The sequence below is a fragment of the Pipistrellus hanaki genome (genome assembly GCF_964339955.1).
Source record: "Pipistrellus hanaki genome assembly, chromosome: 10".
Taxonomy (NCBI): Eukaryota; Metazoa; Chordata; class Mammalia; order Chiroptera; family Vespertilionidae; genus Pipistrellus; species Pipistrellus hanaki.
The window spans coordinates 29,855,702-29,872,242 of NC_140512.1; the positions used below are offsets into that span (position 1 = coordinate 29,855,702).

The window sequence follows — 16,541 nt, forward strand, 5'->3', positions numbered from 1 at the left end:
TCCTCCCTGTAGCACAGACTCAATCATTTTATTCCAAAACATGTTTAAGGAAGGTGTAACCAAAAACCCACTGTGGCATGCTACATGAAGAAAAAAGGAAGAAAAAAAAAAAACCTCAATCAAGTTCCCATAGAATGACCGGCTTTGAGCAGCGTTGCTTCCTGATGTGCCCTCCAAGTTAAACTATTTACAGAAAAGAGCCCAAAGTAACGGAACGGAAGCTATGCTCTATAGGGAATCATAAATTATAAACTGGCCATAAGTTGGAGAAAATCTTGGCCTTTTTAAAGAAAAATAAATAAGATTATGAGATTTTTATTTAAGACTATTAAAACTAGGTTTACTTTTTTATTTTTTTATTCACCCGTTAACTTATGGCATTTCTCTTAATCAAGAAAAATATATTTTAATAAATGAGTATTATAATTGTATGAATTTTGCTTTCTTGTTTCAATATCTGTTTAAGCTCTTTCTGTATCAGAGATTAGATAAAAATTAGATTGCATTTTCCCTCCTTTCCTTGCTTAAAACACTTTATTTTATTATCAATTCTCATAAAACTATATTGCCAGTTTTTTCTTCTGATCCTTTGCTATAGCATGCGAATTTAACTCTAAATTGCTAATCAGAGAGGAAAGGAGAGGGAGAGAGAGATATAGAAACATCAATAATGAGAGAGAATCACTGATCGACTGGCTGCCTCCTGCACACCTACCAGAAACCATGCCCGCAAACCCTGGGCATGTGCCCTGACTGGGACTCCAACTGTGATCTCCTGGTTCATAGGTCAACACTCAACCACCGACCCACACTGGCAGGGAGATTCTGGGTTTCTTTATCATCATTGAGTACAAACACTTCCCTCATTATCTTTTGTGGTGGCTAGGGAGGTGAGCTGCTCAGATCTCCTTTCAAAGACCTCACTGTGAGGACCCGCATGGAAGAAGGGGCCCCATTTGGAAAGGGGTAAGGGATCCCGGAGGGGCTGCGTTTGCACATTGGCGGATGGGGAGAGTGTGTGTGGAACTGAGCTAATCCACTGGGCTCTCCTCAGTCCTCCCTTGTCCTGTAGTTACTGCAAAGGACAAGGGATTACCAAGAGCTCAGACCCTTCCGGAAGGAGAATCTGGATCAGAACTCCAGATGAGCCCGCGTAGCTAAGGGCAGAAAGAGTTCGTAGTCAGTTAGTAAGGGAACTAACTGCATTGAGAGGGTCTGTGGTCTGTCCATGAACCTCTCTTTTTAAGATTCACGTTCAGAAAGAGTGGCCCATGGAAATCAGGTGGAACAAATTCCCTGAAAACATGTGGAAAGGGGTTTGTGTCCAACACCAGGGGTGCGTGTGATAGCCATGGGGAGGCCCCGTTCAGGTGGCCCTTCAAGAGAACCCCACGTGAAGAAGGAAACAGCAGATGTGCTCCGGGCCCTGCACTTTACATCGACCTCCTTGCTCCTCTTACCCACATTCCCAGCCTTTCTGCTCTCCTCTCATAGGTGCCTTGTGGTTGGAGGGAATGACTAAGGAATTTTGAGCTTGAACATCTTTATCTAAAAGATTATAATCAGTCAAAACAGAAGACAAGTGGCAACTGGGGAAAGTATTTGCGAAATGCAACAAAAGGTCATCATCTTCGCTATACAACGAGCACTTACAGATTACCAAGAAAAAGACAAGCTTTAAGTTACGTTCATCGTTAAAAAAAAATAAAAAAAAATAAATCAGCATTTTATTAAGAGAAAATTTGAAAATGATTAATTATGGCTTCATTCTCCTATTGACTCAATCACCAAAACATTATTTCCCCTCAAAGAATTCTTAGCTATGTATGAGGGTTTCCCAGAGCTTAGACACAGGGCAGGGCACAAGTAGAGTACGTGAAATACAGAGTTTATTCTTGTATTATTTATGAATTACTGTATTATTTTCCACATGAACAACTATAAACCTACTGTTGTCCAACCCTGCACTATTTTTTCCTTATACATACCTATGATAAAGCTTAATTTTTACATGAGGTACAGTAAGATATTAACAACAATAACTAAGAATACAATAGAACAATGGTAACAATGTACTGTAATAGAAGTTATATGAATGTGGTCTCTCTCTCAACATAGCTTATTATACTGAACTCACCTTCTCACTTTATAGCTCTTCTCTGGCCTCTCTGAAATGCCAACATCACTACCCTGGTGCTTTGGAGCCGTTATTAAGGATTATTTGACACAAGCACTGATATCACCACAGTCAACCTAATAGCCCAGATGGCTACTAAGTGACCAGCAGACAAGTATTGCCTACGACGTGGATTCCCTAGACAAAGGGATGACTCCCACTCCACGCCGGATGAAGAAGGATGATACAAGAATTCATTATGATTCTCAGAATGGCATACATTTAAAAAACCTGTGAATTGTTTATTTCTGAAATTGTCCATTTAATATTTTCAGACCACAACTGACCTTGGGTAACTGAAACTACGGGGAAGTAAAAGCGCAGACAGGAGGAACCACTGCACCATGTCACAAACAACAGTGTAGGGGAAGGACTACATGGCAAGGAACTAAGGTTGTCCTCAACCTATAACCACTAAGACAGCAAGCACTTCAGTACTACAACCACAAGGGACAGAATTTCTCCACCAATCCGTGATCTTGGAAGAGCATTCCGCGTCTCCAGTAAGACCACAGCCCAGACCAACATCTTGATTTCATCCTGGTGAGACCCTGAGCAGAGGACTCACCAAATCCATACCCAGACACCAGGCTCAGGGAATCCATAAGACAATTCATTTGTATCGGTATTGTTCTAAGCTGCTGAATTTGTGAAAATTTCTGTACAGCAATGGAAAACAAATCAATGACTGTGATGTGTCCCCTAAGCCTTTTTTTTTTTTTTTTTTTTTTTTTAAGAAAGCATCCATCGTCTTTATCAAGTCCCTATCCCACCATTCTGTGCTGGATTCCGGGACTGGGGCATATTACTCACAGTTTTAGTATACGTCTCCATATCAAGAGGAGTCACATCCCAGGAGAACCATCTGCGCCTGACATAGATCATAAAATTCTGTACTTTGTAAGCTTGTTGCCATGTTTGGATGTGAATTTGGAGTCCTGAAAAGGCTTTAGTGTGTTTTGCCTGTGGAAGGAACATAAATAATCAGGGCTCGTGTGCAGACTATGGTAGATTGATTGCATCAATGTTCTCCGTGAATAGCCACCACATATTCACAGTCAACCCTGTAATCTTATATTCTTATACTGCTCAGATTTAGGGCTCAGCCAGTTTTGACCAATGGGATATTAGCGAATGCGTCACAAAGAGTGGCTTGAAAGATGAGGTGCATTTCCTGCTAATCCTTTGTATGATTGAGTTACTCTTGTCTGTGTTTCTGCCATGCCGTGAGATCATCTCCTTGCCAGTCCAATTAAATGCGATAAATTGGGAAGAAGGCAATTTATCTATCATCCTGGCTGAAGCCATCTTAGAGGGGCCAGTAGTCAGCCAACACCAGGACATACGAGGAAATCCAACTTAGACTTGAAGAAACTTACCATCAGATCTAGCCTAAATAGTTGACCCACGGTGACCTAAAATACAATGCTTATTGCTTTTTAGAGTGGTTTGTTACCCAGCAGAATTGTAGCAGTAAATGACACATCAAAAAAAATAATAATAATATACATAGCATAACCTAGTTAAAGGCTCCATCTCCTGTCCCATTTTTTATTTTTAGGCCCTTGGCATTTCTCACAAAGTAGACTTTGCAAGCTTGTGAGTCACTCTGATGCCTAGTTGGTGGACATGATAGATCGGAACTCTCTTAAGAAAGACCGTAAGCTTCTAATCCACGACTACCATCTATCAAAATGTGGCATTGGTGTGCACTGCTGTGTACCGCTAGGAATTCCATGGACAGTCAATAAAGAATTCTGTCTAAATGACTCTGACTACTTGGCTTGGCCTAGGACCATATGATCTCAAGTTCAGATCCCCAAACACATTGAGGGAGCGATTGTAAGTATTCATTTCAATTTTTCAATAACGTCCTCACATGAGGAATCACCACAGATACATTAGGCCATTCCCCCTACTATTTACTTTTGAGATGTGTTTGCTCTCCTTTAGGTTTGTCTAAGATAGCCCCTTGTTACACATTCACCTAAAACAAGACCCCTGAACTCCATTATCTTTAAATGTGACAGAACCTTTGAACACTCTGCACAGATATAGATATTACCCTCCATTTGTATACATACCTAGTTAACATTTTACTAAGACTATCTGTTGTAGCCTATTACACTGGTCTCAGAGACTTACCACAAACTTATATACACAAACATTTGGCAGATGGCAATGACATTTCTGAGATGGCACAGCTACCTTGCTCTTTACTTTAGTGAGAATTGGCCTTTAACCAGAAAAAAAAAAATGTTCAAAATGAAACCCTTGATTTTGTCCTTGGTAATTATTCTTTACTCAGCCTTCTCAAGCTCAGTAAATATATCAAAAATACACGCAGGAGCGAAGGCCATACTCTGGAAGTCAGCTTTTTACCTCCTTTCCCAGATTTCTACTATATCAGCAAATCCTATCAATTCTATGTACAAAATGGTTCTCAAAGACAAACACTTCTACCCATTTTTTATCCTCCATTCTACTCCTGGACAGTTCCTTTTCCTTCCTCTGCATTAACTTTTTGCCCTTTTAGCCATTCTTTATATTTTAGTTAGGGAATATTTGTAAGAACTTTTCTTTTCAGATAATTTTATTTTGAGCTAATTTCATGTAAAAAGTTACTAATTTTCCCCCATGGAATTGCTAAAATATATTGATAAAGTAGGATCTCAGAGAGGTATTTGCACACCAGTGCTCACTACATTATTTACAATAGCCAAGAGGTGGGAGCAACACGAATGCACATCAGCAGATGAATGGTAAAGAATGTGTGCTATCGATATGCAATGAAATATTAGCCACCTTAAAAAAGATGAAACTACTATCACGTGCTTTAGTATAGATGAATCTTAAGGACATTACACTAAGTGAAATAAAACCAGACAAATACTACATGATCTCACTTATAAAAGCACAGAGTAGAATGGTGGTTGCCAAGGGGAACAATGTAAGGAGAGATTTTGAGACTATGTAAATATTCTACTATACTATAGACATAGAAGGTATGTGCATGCATATATACATTATATATTGTCTATCTCTGTCCATTGGGAATCTAGTCTCCAGATCTTGGTTTCCATATAATTATATATTTATGGTTCTGTTGTTAAACAGGTATTTCTATGGTGCTTGCAAAAATCATGATTTTATAGTTCCATCATATCTTCCACATTACTTGGCATCCTGCTCTCAGAGAGCATTCATTCATTCATTCATAACAGTATAGATTCAGGGACTCTTATAATACACTAGAGGCCTGGTGCACGAAATTCATGTATGGGAGTGTGTGTCCCTCAGCCCAGCCTGTAACTCTCTCCAATCTGGGACCTCTTGAGGGATGTCCGACTGCCCATTCAGGCCTAAATGGGTAGTCAGACATCCCTCTCACAATCCAGGACTGCTGGCTCCCAACTGCTCACTTGCCTACCTTCCTGATTGCCCCTAACCATTTCTGCCTGCCAGCCTGATAACCCCCTAACCACTCCCCTGCCAGCCTGATCGATGCCTAACTGCTCCACTGCCAGCCTGATTGTCCCCAACTGTCCTCCTCTGCTGGCCTGGTTACCCCTAACTGCCCTCCCCTGCAGGCTTGATCGCCCCCAATTGCCCTTCCTTGCAGGCCTGGTCGCTCCCAACTGCCATCCCCTGCTGGCCATCTTATGATGGCCTTCTTGTGTCCACATGGGGGCAAGATCTTTGACCACATAGGGGCAGCCATCTTGTGTATTGGAGTGATGGTCAATTTGCATATTACTCTTTTATTAGATAGGATTATTTATTAAAAGGCGAAAGATTTATGCGATCTGAAGAGAAACCAGAGTATAGATAGGATTATTTATAATACAGTACTACATTTATTTTGTTAACCAAATTGTCTCATTTTTGGCCAGTGTGAGCCCCTTCTAGTCAGCTCCTCTATTATTTTAATAAACTTCCATTATTTTTTGAGCATTTTAAGAAGGGGTCCTGAGTTGCTGTAGTATTTTCCCTGCCCCAGCCCAGAAATCAGCCATTCCCTCAGAGCCCTGGCTCCCAGAAACCAAGATCTAGCTGACAGGTGATGTGGGGCTTTGCTGCTCCTATGCTCTCCCAGTAGATCGAACTAGAAAATATGCAGTTGCATGTATGCACACACACACACACACACACACACACACACACACACACACACGTCTTCTATCTTCTGTTTAATAAAACGATGGACTCATACCAATCCCTCTGATTCCATTCCCAAACTACAGAGTTCATTTGTGCCTTTCCTCTCTCCAGTTTCTAAGTCCCTTCTCCAAAGGTGACAAGCACAGCTTCCATTATCCACAAAATCTTTACTCATTTGCACCTAAAAGACAAACTGCTTTTCAGAATTGTGAACGGTGCCACAGTAAAAGCAAAAACAAAACAAAACACCCTAACTTACTGGAGTACACTATTTATGTATAGTTCTTGTTGTTTTTACCTTCAAAGAGATAGTCAAAACCCTATAATCCAATTACATGAGTTCTACCTGCACCACTTGGGTATGTATTCATCTTGCATACAGCTGGATTCATTTTTTTAAGTTCTTTTTTTCAATGCAGTTAACATTCAATATACAGGGTGTCCCCTACAACATGCATACACACTTTAACAGCTGATAGCTCAACTTTAAATTTTAATTTAATAAACACTGCCTTTATAATTACTCCAAGTGTGTGTATCCACTTTGGGGGTATTAGTTTATATCATATATGTTGGTTTCAGGCATACACCATAGTGGTTAGACATGAAGATGGTTCTAAGAGTTAGAATCATCCCAAAAATACTCAGAGCAGAATCACTCCTCTGCTTCCATGCCTCCTTCCAACTGTTATCCAGCACCTCAGGCAGCTGGGAAGATCATTTGCCTCTAATGGTTTTCACCAAATGCCCCAAGTTTTTCTTACTGGGTGAGCTCTGAGTTAAAAACAGCCTTCCAGGGAACCACCAGGCAGGTACCATAATGACAACTGCCCAGGAAAGAGATTTTGAAGGCATCCCAAACTCATTCTGTTTCTTTCATTGACTATCATACTGCGGGTTTTTATCATTACTGTGCATGTTTGCAAAGCTACCTTGGAGCAGGACAGGGAAGGATGAGTTGAGTTTAAAATGTTAGGAAGCTTGCTGTTGTTACTAGACTCAATTGTAGGTCAATTGTCCCCAGGTGCTCTAAGCCTTTGGTTAACTACCAGAGTGTTGGAAATGTTAATTTTAACCATTTTAAACAGTTTTCTCATTTATAGAGGAGGAGATAATTTTCAGCTGTATTTACTTCACCAGTTTTGCTGACCCAGAATGATTTAAAAAATATAAAATTAAGAATAGGCCCTGGTTAGAGCATTTTACTGATATGCCAAGATTGCAGGTTTGATCCCTGATCAGGGCACATGCAAGAATCAACCAATGAATGCACAAATAAATGGGACAACAAATCCCTGTCTCCAAAATCAATAAATAAAATAAAAAGGTGTAATATATATATATATATATATATATATATATATATGATTTATATATGATTATGTTACCTTTCTACTTCAAATGTTTAATTTCTAATGCTCCAAACTCCTTGATAAAACTCTGCAAGATTAAAAGGAATTTGTTTCCATCTCCAGAATCACCTTTTCTAAAACACATTTTTTAAAAAGCTATTGGCTTTTTTTTTTTTTTTTGCATTTCCAATACAACTTAATTTTTCTTAATTGCTACTTTTATTGAGGTATAATTGGCACATAATGTTGTGGAAGTTTAAGGTGTATGCTGTGTTAGTTTGATACCTTTGTACCTGAATTATCCTTAATCCCACTTCCCTCTCACTCAAAATGCTCCAGCTACATAAGAGCCCCTTCACCTTGTTGAGAGTTGAGCGTCAGAAAATATATCTCCACAGCCTACAGCACAAAAAGAACTGGTTTCTGGTCATTCTGTTGGTGCCCTCTTTCATGCTCTGCTGGCCTTGAATCAAGTCCATCAGGAAAGAGCACATTCCTCTCTCTCAGCAGCCTCAGGAGAATCCACAGATCTCCCAGGCTCTCCTGGGTCAGAATAAGACTGACGTAAATGCACAGGACGTAAATGTGAGGGATTCAGTGTGATTAGCCAGACCTGATACCTTGCACTGGGAATGCCTCCAATTCAAGTGGAAGCACCTGGATTGAAAGCATGGCAGGGAAGGCTTGCCCAGAGGAACATACGGAAGGTTGCCAGGAAAAAGACAAATAGATGCTGGACAGAGGCTACAACCATTGTATTCCATTCCATTGCTTTTGGGTCCATTCACTCTCTTGCTTTTTCATCTGACCAGATTGTTAAGCGTGACTGGCTCGTGATCATTCTCTCAATTTTATCTTAAATGTTTTCTCTCAAAATAGATCTATTTCGACCATTTAATAAGTAGCTGCTTTCCCCACTCTCTATTACAACACTTCTTTAACTTTCTCAACTTTTAGTAACTGACATGAGATTGATTTTTCTCAGCAAATATTTATTTAGCACCAACTAGCGCCAGTGCACTAAACTTTGTTTATTCTTTCAAAACACATTCTCTTTTACTTCCTAAGCATAATTCAATGCCTAGAACATAGTAAGTCCTAAATAATATTCAATGAATAAATGAATGAAATGACCTTAATACTTCAATAAGGCTATTTTTATAAGTTTTGGGAGAGGGAAAGAAACAGAGATGTATTGTTTTGTGAGACAAGTTTATCTCAGTCTAACCTCATTGTTTGACCACTAAATTTGTTTTTAGGCACACACAGAGACTCCAAATTAGGTGATAAAAAAGAAGCTTATCATATAAAATTTTTTACAAATTAAACACAGTATTTATAAAATTAGTAACTGAAGTCCCCAATACATTACTGGAATCTCTAGGGACCAGGTATATTTCATTATTCAACTGTGTTCAGATTTTATAAATGTAAGTTAGGTTCCTTATACTATATAACATATTCAGTGGAATAAAGACAATAGGTTAAAATTTCCATATCAAAACATCACACCAAGAAGAATTAAGAAAGACAAAATAAGTATCTTCATTTTTGGTTAGGTCAGGTTCTACCATTAAATGGATTTGTTATGAACTTATAAAAGCATTAAGATCTTTGGATTTGGGAACTGCAGATAAAGCATTGTGAACTTGTCATCACATATTTTTCTACAAGAAGTCAATGCAATATTGTTCCAGAATTAGTTTCCGTACCTTGATTATTATAACTTGGCAGTTTTTTTTTTTTTTTTGCTGTTGTTGCTTTTATTTTCACTGAATTAAAAGCTCTAACTCACATTTTAGGTCATCGGGGATGACAGAACTACTTACTCACATAATTATATTTTCCGTCATTATATACAGGGTGGGGCAAAGGAGGGTTAAACTTGTGAACATACAGAACACAGAGTTTACGCTTGTGTTATTATTTATTAATTATTGTATTATTTTCTATACAAACAACTCTAAATCTACCTTTGGCCCACCCTGTACAGCTGTTAGTCCATAAGCACTTATCACACGTTTTGCCCACTCCACATGGCTATGTTGACCATACCATTTCCTGAGTGCATAGGAAGATTACGTTTCATAGCATCAGTAGCAGTTATGTTTGGTGAACACGACTTTCCCAGTCAACAGATGTATGGACGCAAGTGGCAGAAGCCATTTGAAGCCCAGCTCCTACAAACATTCAACATGACCTTTCTCTCAGCTCTCACTGTGCTTCCTATGGAATCTCAGATGCCATGTGTGTCAGGTGTATAGCAAACAAGATAGAAGAAGACTGACGTAAATGCACAGGGCTATAAGTAAACTTTTACTGTGTTAGCCGCTGTGAATTCGGTGGTATATTTGTCCTATCCACATAGCTCACAAATAATTTTCTCCCAAATGAAAAATCAATCCTCTCATGGTATAAGTTTTCCATGAGAGAGCAAAAAAACTCATCAAGAGATCCTTCTTTATATAGTAATCTCACATATATCACAAGATGTATTTATCCCATTGCAGAGTGAAATGCCAACTAACACGTACTAGCAATACAGTAACTGCCTTTTTAATACGGGATGTCAATGATACTACACAAAATCCATTAAGGGATCAAGACGTTTTGCTAATAACTTCTTGAGTTTTCTTTCTGAATTTTTCAACTCAAGTTTCCATAGCACCTCCCAACTTCCCCAGGGCACTGGGATCTTGCTCAGCCTGCTCCTAACCAAAATCCAAAAGTACAAGAGAATTCATGCTCCCTGAAGCAACTTTCAACTCTAGGATAGTGAGTCAGTGGGTGAAAGTCTAATTCTGTTACTTGGAAGGGAAATTCTGAGCTGCTTTCCACACAATTAGAGGACCTCTAGTAGGACTGAGTTCTGCTTTGTAGAATAAGAACCAGATCAATGACATACTTTTTGTTGGCTTTCCTTCGGAACCTCCTAACCTCCTCATCTGCTTCCACACTCTGGCTTCCTGGGATCACCTCCCAAATAAACAACATTGAGTGTGTATTTGAAACAACCAAACTAATTCAATATGTATGTTGTATTGAGCATTTTGTGAATTTACCTATAAAAGCAATCAATTTCATTCCTAATTGGTTAGAAAGCCCTAGCTGGTTTAGCTCAGTGGATAGAGCATTGGCCTGCGGACCACAGGTTCCCTGGTTCAATCCTGGTCAAGGGCACATACCTTGGTTGCAGGCTCCTTTACAGCCTGGCCCCTGGTCGGAGCTTGTGCAGGAGGCAACCAATTGATGTGTTTCTCTCACACCAATATTTCTCTTTTCCTCTCTCTAAAAATCAACGGGAAAATATCTTTGGGTGATGATTTTTTTTTTAAATGGTACAAAAAAGTCAGATTAGTTACTAGGGTGGCACTAATGAAACAGATTACTTGACCTAATACAATCTACTTTTAAGTTTGCCACTTCTCTTTCACAGCTACATTCCCAATGTCTATAGCAATCTTTGGTATATCTCAGTGCTCAATAAGTATTGTGAATTAGATAATGGAATTCTATTCAGTCATAACATAGGAAATTCTGCCATCTGCAACAACGTGGACAGACTATGAGGGCATTATGCTAAGTGAAGTAAGTCAAACAGAGAAAGACAAGTACTGTAAGATCGTATATGTGGAATCTAAAAACATCAAACTCTTAGAAACAGATCAGATTTGTGGCTGCCAGATGCAAGGCACAGGGGGTGGAAGAAATGGGTGAAGGTTGTCAAAAGGTACAAATTTCTAGTTACAAGATAAATCAGTTCTGGGATGTGAAATGCAGCATGGTGACTAATTGCTAAGAGAGTAGAGCTTAAACGTTCTCACAAGAAAAAAAAAATTGGTAACTATGTGATGTGATGGCTATTATCTAAATTTGTGATAATCATTTCACAATATATAAATGTATCGAATCATTATATTGTACATGTTAAACTTACACAATGTTATATGTAAATTATATCTCAATAAAAGTGAGGGAAATATTTTTTAAAAGATCAGCTCTTATCTGTTTTGGTTTCTTCTATGTAAAATCCTCACATAAGATCATGTATTCTAGTATCTTCTATTTCAATGGATTGCATCATTTGACACACACCCCCCCCCCCCAACACACACACACACACATCGGAATTAGCCCCTTTCTTTACTTTAACAACATTTCTAAGTCTGAGTGTACCATTTTTATCTCATTAATTGCTCTTGAATCTATCTATTCTCTCCCTCTCTTCCACCACAATTATAAAAAAAAACTTATTTCTCCAAATTGTGTCTACAACAGCCTCCTAACTAATGTATCCATACTCATTCTTCCCACCTACTTTCTTCTCTATATTAGAGCTGGATTGATTTTATTAAAATGTAAAATATGACCACATCAGCATCCTTCACTGTTCAAATGCTTTAGCCTCTTTCTACCTTTAAAATCATACTTGGTTTGGTGTCACCTTACTTCTCCACATTCCAAACATCCCCTCTGTCCAACTTATACTCTGACTTCACTGTGCTTTCTAAGATAACCTTATATTCACTAGGATTTCCTTTCCCCAAAGAACTCAAGATATGTTCTTCTGCCTCAAACATCCTTCCTTACTTCACTTTATCTTATGACATCATCCTTTTGATATCAGCACAAACTTTTTCAGGAAATCTCAGACCTGCTGACGAGGTCAAGTCCCATTGTGATCAGGTTGTATAGCACCAATTGCAATTGGACATTTATTTGTATGACCACTTGATTAACATCTGTCTTTCCCACTAGAATGTAAACTTCTTGATGGCAGAGCCTGAATATTTTTTTATTTTTTATTTTGGCTCACCACATTATCCTCAGAACATGACTTGACTCCTATTTACATATTGGATGTGCAATACATAAGCAGCTAGTAGGATATTCCATGGGAAATTTCAAAATGCAAATTTGTGAAACAGCTTCATCTCCAAATAACTTGCTTGAAAGTTTTTATTCATCCCCTCAATTGGGTATGGTCAGGGACATAGGAATAATAGCTCAAATCTTAGACCACTGATCCCAGAGGTCAGAAAGACCCCGTCTATTTGCTATATCTGTACTTGGAGGTTCTGACCTTGCCATTGTTTTCTACTTTATTATCTTTTAAGTATTCTCTTAGGCTCAAATTCAGCCTTAACGTTTTTATCTAATGCTCTTTTCTATCATCTCAGTCTGAGCTTACAAATGTGAATGTTCCCAAAGAGAAGTCATAATTTATTGGGTGACTAGACTGTACCTTGGAGGAAGGAAAAGTCACAAGCTTTTCAGGGATATTTTGAATCTAGATCTGAGTTTCGTGAATTCCTGTAAGTGCAAAGAAGAACCATAGCTGGTTTTTTTAGAGCAAAACATTACTGAAGCCAACTGGAAAAAAAAATATTCTAATTTAAGTTCACCACAGGGACCCCAAACTCACCATGAACTCATTTGCCCAATATGAGGATGTTTAGTTGGGATAGAAATCCTCAAAATGTGGCAGGGTCTTCACATTCTTTTTGACCCATCAAGTAAGGACCATTCGGGTAGCAACAACTAGTGAGAAACTATTTGGACTCTGCCTGTCAAAATATAAAGTCAGAGGTAAGATCGCCTTTTCAGAGGAAATTGCAGAGAGTAAGGCACTTATCAAAGATTTGGGAGATGCTGGCCAGTGATTCTTCTTACCCCCATTTAATTCCTCAATAGGGTCAGTGCAAAAACTGATGCTATTTCCAACCGCATGTTCTAATCCTACAGTGGCCTCTTTCCCAGTGCAGATGAATAAACTTCCTGATCCCTGATCTGCAGTTCCTGATTTATGGATCATAGATTACTTTGCTCCTGTTCACTTGGACTACCAGGAACAGTTTGCTATCACTTGGCAGGAATAACAGTTCACGAATTCTCTTCCGCTGTGCCAATATCTAGTCATCTATACCCATAGCGACCTTCCCTTCCTTCTAGGACATGAACCCGACCCAATATATTTACAACCTTGGGATGATCAGTCCTGAAGAGCAGCAAGTAGCAGGGTCCTAGTTGCCTTAGAAAGAAATAAGAATAAGAGATATACTTTTCAGGAAATCCAATAACCTATATCCTCCATTAAATCCCAGGAAGTGGAGTATGGACAGGGTTTCCAATGTCAAGGACATGATGGAATATTGTTCCTAAGTGGAGGGCAAGTAGTTACATGCATTACTCACATGGAGTCTTTTTGTATTTTGGGATCAGATCTAGGAAGCATCTGGGCTTCCTCTGAGCAGTTAACAGGGAACACAGAATCCCCCCCGACCCCCCCAACCTGAGCAGAGGAAGGAAAGGCTTTCTGGTTGGCCTGGTCTGCTTGTTCCAGCCCTGCTAGATGGCCTGACAGCCACGTGAACCCAACATGCATGAAGCGGACTGTCTCAGTATAAGGAAACGGTGCTAAGCCTTGAAAGTACTGTTATCACAGGGGAGCCCGGGGTTTTGGAGCTCATTCAGGTCACCGTCAATAGGTACCTCTTCTCTTTTGGAGCAATTGCTCCTCTGATTATTGTGCACCCTGGCTGCCTTCCACAACCTGGTGCCTTCTGAGCCACACTCCATAAAACCACGCCTACCCTATCAGACACTCCAAGAAGTGATGTATAAGACAACTGGCTTTCTGGGCCACACAGATAAAAGTGAAAAGTGTTATTTAAATGGGTTGCTCACTTAGAACAAAGAGCATGGACATTTTATATATGTATAGGAAATGCTTAATAAAATCTCGCTGAACGAAGAATGAACACATGAACCTATCCCTAGCAACAACAGCTTCTTACTATAATAGGAGGCAATCGACTACTTTCTGAAGTAAATCTCAACTACTTTCTGAAGTAAATTTCATCAGACGTTAGGTAGGCTTCATTAATAATATTTATTTTAAAGATCACTTTTTATTGTAACAAATATAAAGTCATCGATGTTTTACAAACTGTCAAAAATGCTTTAAGTACAAAAGAAATACATTAGTAAAATGAAAGCTATATTGAATTATTTGGTATATACTTAATACTGTCAACATGCATACCATATGCCAGAAAAAGCTCATGCATTATGGAAGAGAGAAGAAATAAGCTATAACGGCTATATTGTCTGATTACAAATTCATTGCTTCGGTCAGTTTTCTTTCTTCAGGGATACCATTTACCTGCAATGCGTAAGAGTGAATATGGGCATGCGTTAGTCAGGGCATGGACACTCGTAGATTTTGAGCAAAATATATTATGGCAAGGGGTGATTTCCTATCCTCTTAACATAATTTAAAATAATTTCTCTGCATTTGGTTTAAAAAAAAATTTAAAGAGGAAAAATTCTAACTGAGTCCTCTCCTTCTAGGGCCAGAGCTATAATGTTCTGTGTCTGCCAGAGGCACAAGCCTGAAAATTCCTCCCACAGTGAACAAAAAGAATGCGGGGTTGACTGTGGGGTATAGGACTGTACCTTTTCATCGTGGCTTTTTAGAAAATATCAGGTGGGGTGGAAGGGCTGAGAAAAATGCAAAAAAACGGAAGGGCATCCATCCTAATGGCCTGGGCCTGGTTCAAAAGCAAGGGTTGTTTATTGTCCTCTTGTCACTGCTCTATTACCCTCGCTAGCTAGCACTTAAGCCTAGGATTACGCCACCACAGCTAGTTCATTTCCTCAACTTCTGATGGTCGTTTAAAGAGAAAACAATTAACTAAATAAAACAAACTTCAAAATATACTCTTCCCTCACCAATTTCCTATAGGCAGGTACAAATAAAATGACCTGGGATCCAAGAGACAGACTCTGAGCTTACATGACCTTCACCAAGAAAACTGTACACTGTTACTCACCACTGTCACCCAACACATTTAATTTAAAAAAAAAAAAAGACAAGAAAACTGACACATCACATAGTGCTGGAGAAAAGCAATGATTCCTTCCTGATACTCTTGCACAAACCTTGCTGCCTCTCGGAGGTACTAGGATCGGGAGGGAGGAACAGAAAAGGGCTTGTACCCACAAAAGTGCGTTAACGGAACCGGACCCATGCACATCAGACAGAACAGACCAACTGAGAGACTGAGTAATAGACTCTGTCATTCAAATGAATAGAATGCAAATAAAGAATATAACCTGTCCACTTAGCCCTTCTCTCCAGGAGACATGACTCTATTTGATTTCACATGTATCAGAAGCAGAAACGCAACAATCTATCACAATTATTTTTTTAACATGCCTAGGGTAGTGTGTCTCTCTCTCTCTCTCTCTCTCTCTCTCTCTCTCTCTCTCTCTCTCTCTCAGTATTGAGGCACTTTAGAGACTCACTGAAAACCAGATGAAGAAAGAAAACAATTATGAGAAAATAGTCCACTTTAGTTAATAATATGCTCGAAATTATTTTTTTAAAATGTAAGAAAACAAGAAGGTAATAGGCTATCGTATTAACTGAAAAGATCAAAGCTTTCCTGATTTGAACATGTCTGCTCCCCAAAACCTGCTTTAGAAAAATAATTGTAAAAAATAGACTGAACAACCTAAAATCCCCCTTGGGAAATTCTTTGGCTCTTACCACATTTACTTAGGCACAAATTGTTCTTGTATTTGGAAACACTGCCTATTACTAAAACGAAGTGTGCTAACAGGTCTACTTGCTAAAAATCTATATAACTATGAAGTAAATCTTTTTAATATCATCTATTCATATTTCCTTATGTCCCCAAAAATACTCAATATTTCTATTTTGCCAGAAATTATCTCCCTTCTATTCACTCCTTGCCTGGAATAATTAAGAATCAGAGTAAAGTCCATGAGGTTACAGAAAAATGTGTTAGCATCTCCATTGTAGAAATATTCTTTAAAATTTTTCC

The 16,541-nt window shown here is 38.8% G+C and overlaps 1 protein-coding gene across 3 annotated transcripts in view; it reads right to left on the bottom strand.

Moving 5' to 3' along the window:
* Positions 1-16,541, bottom strand: part of SGCE (sarcoglycan epsilon) — a 126,734-nt gene that overhangs the window by 46,903 nt on the left and 63,290 nt on the right. The window contains exon 11 of one of the 3 annotated variants that reach the window (XR_014796111.1): positions 2,990-3,139. Coding sequence is in view for 2 of the 3 variants with exons in the window: in XM_084896693.1 (XP_084752819.1) it covers positions 14,838-14,854 (17 nt within the window). In the remaining variant the exon portion in view is untranslated. Of the gene's footprint in view, positions 1-1,755; positions 3,140-14,562; positions 14,855-16,541 lie in introns of those variants that run through there. The other 2 variants (XM_084896691.1, XM_084896693.1) reach the window with 2 other exon arrangements.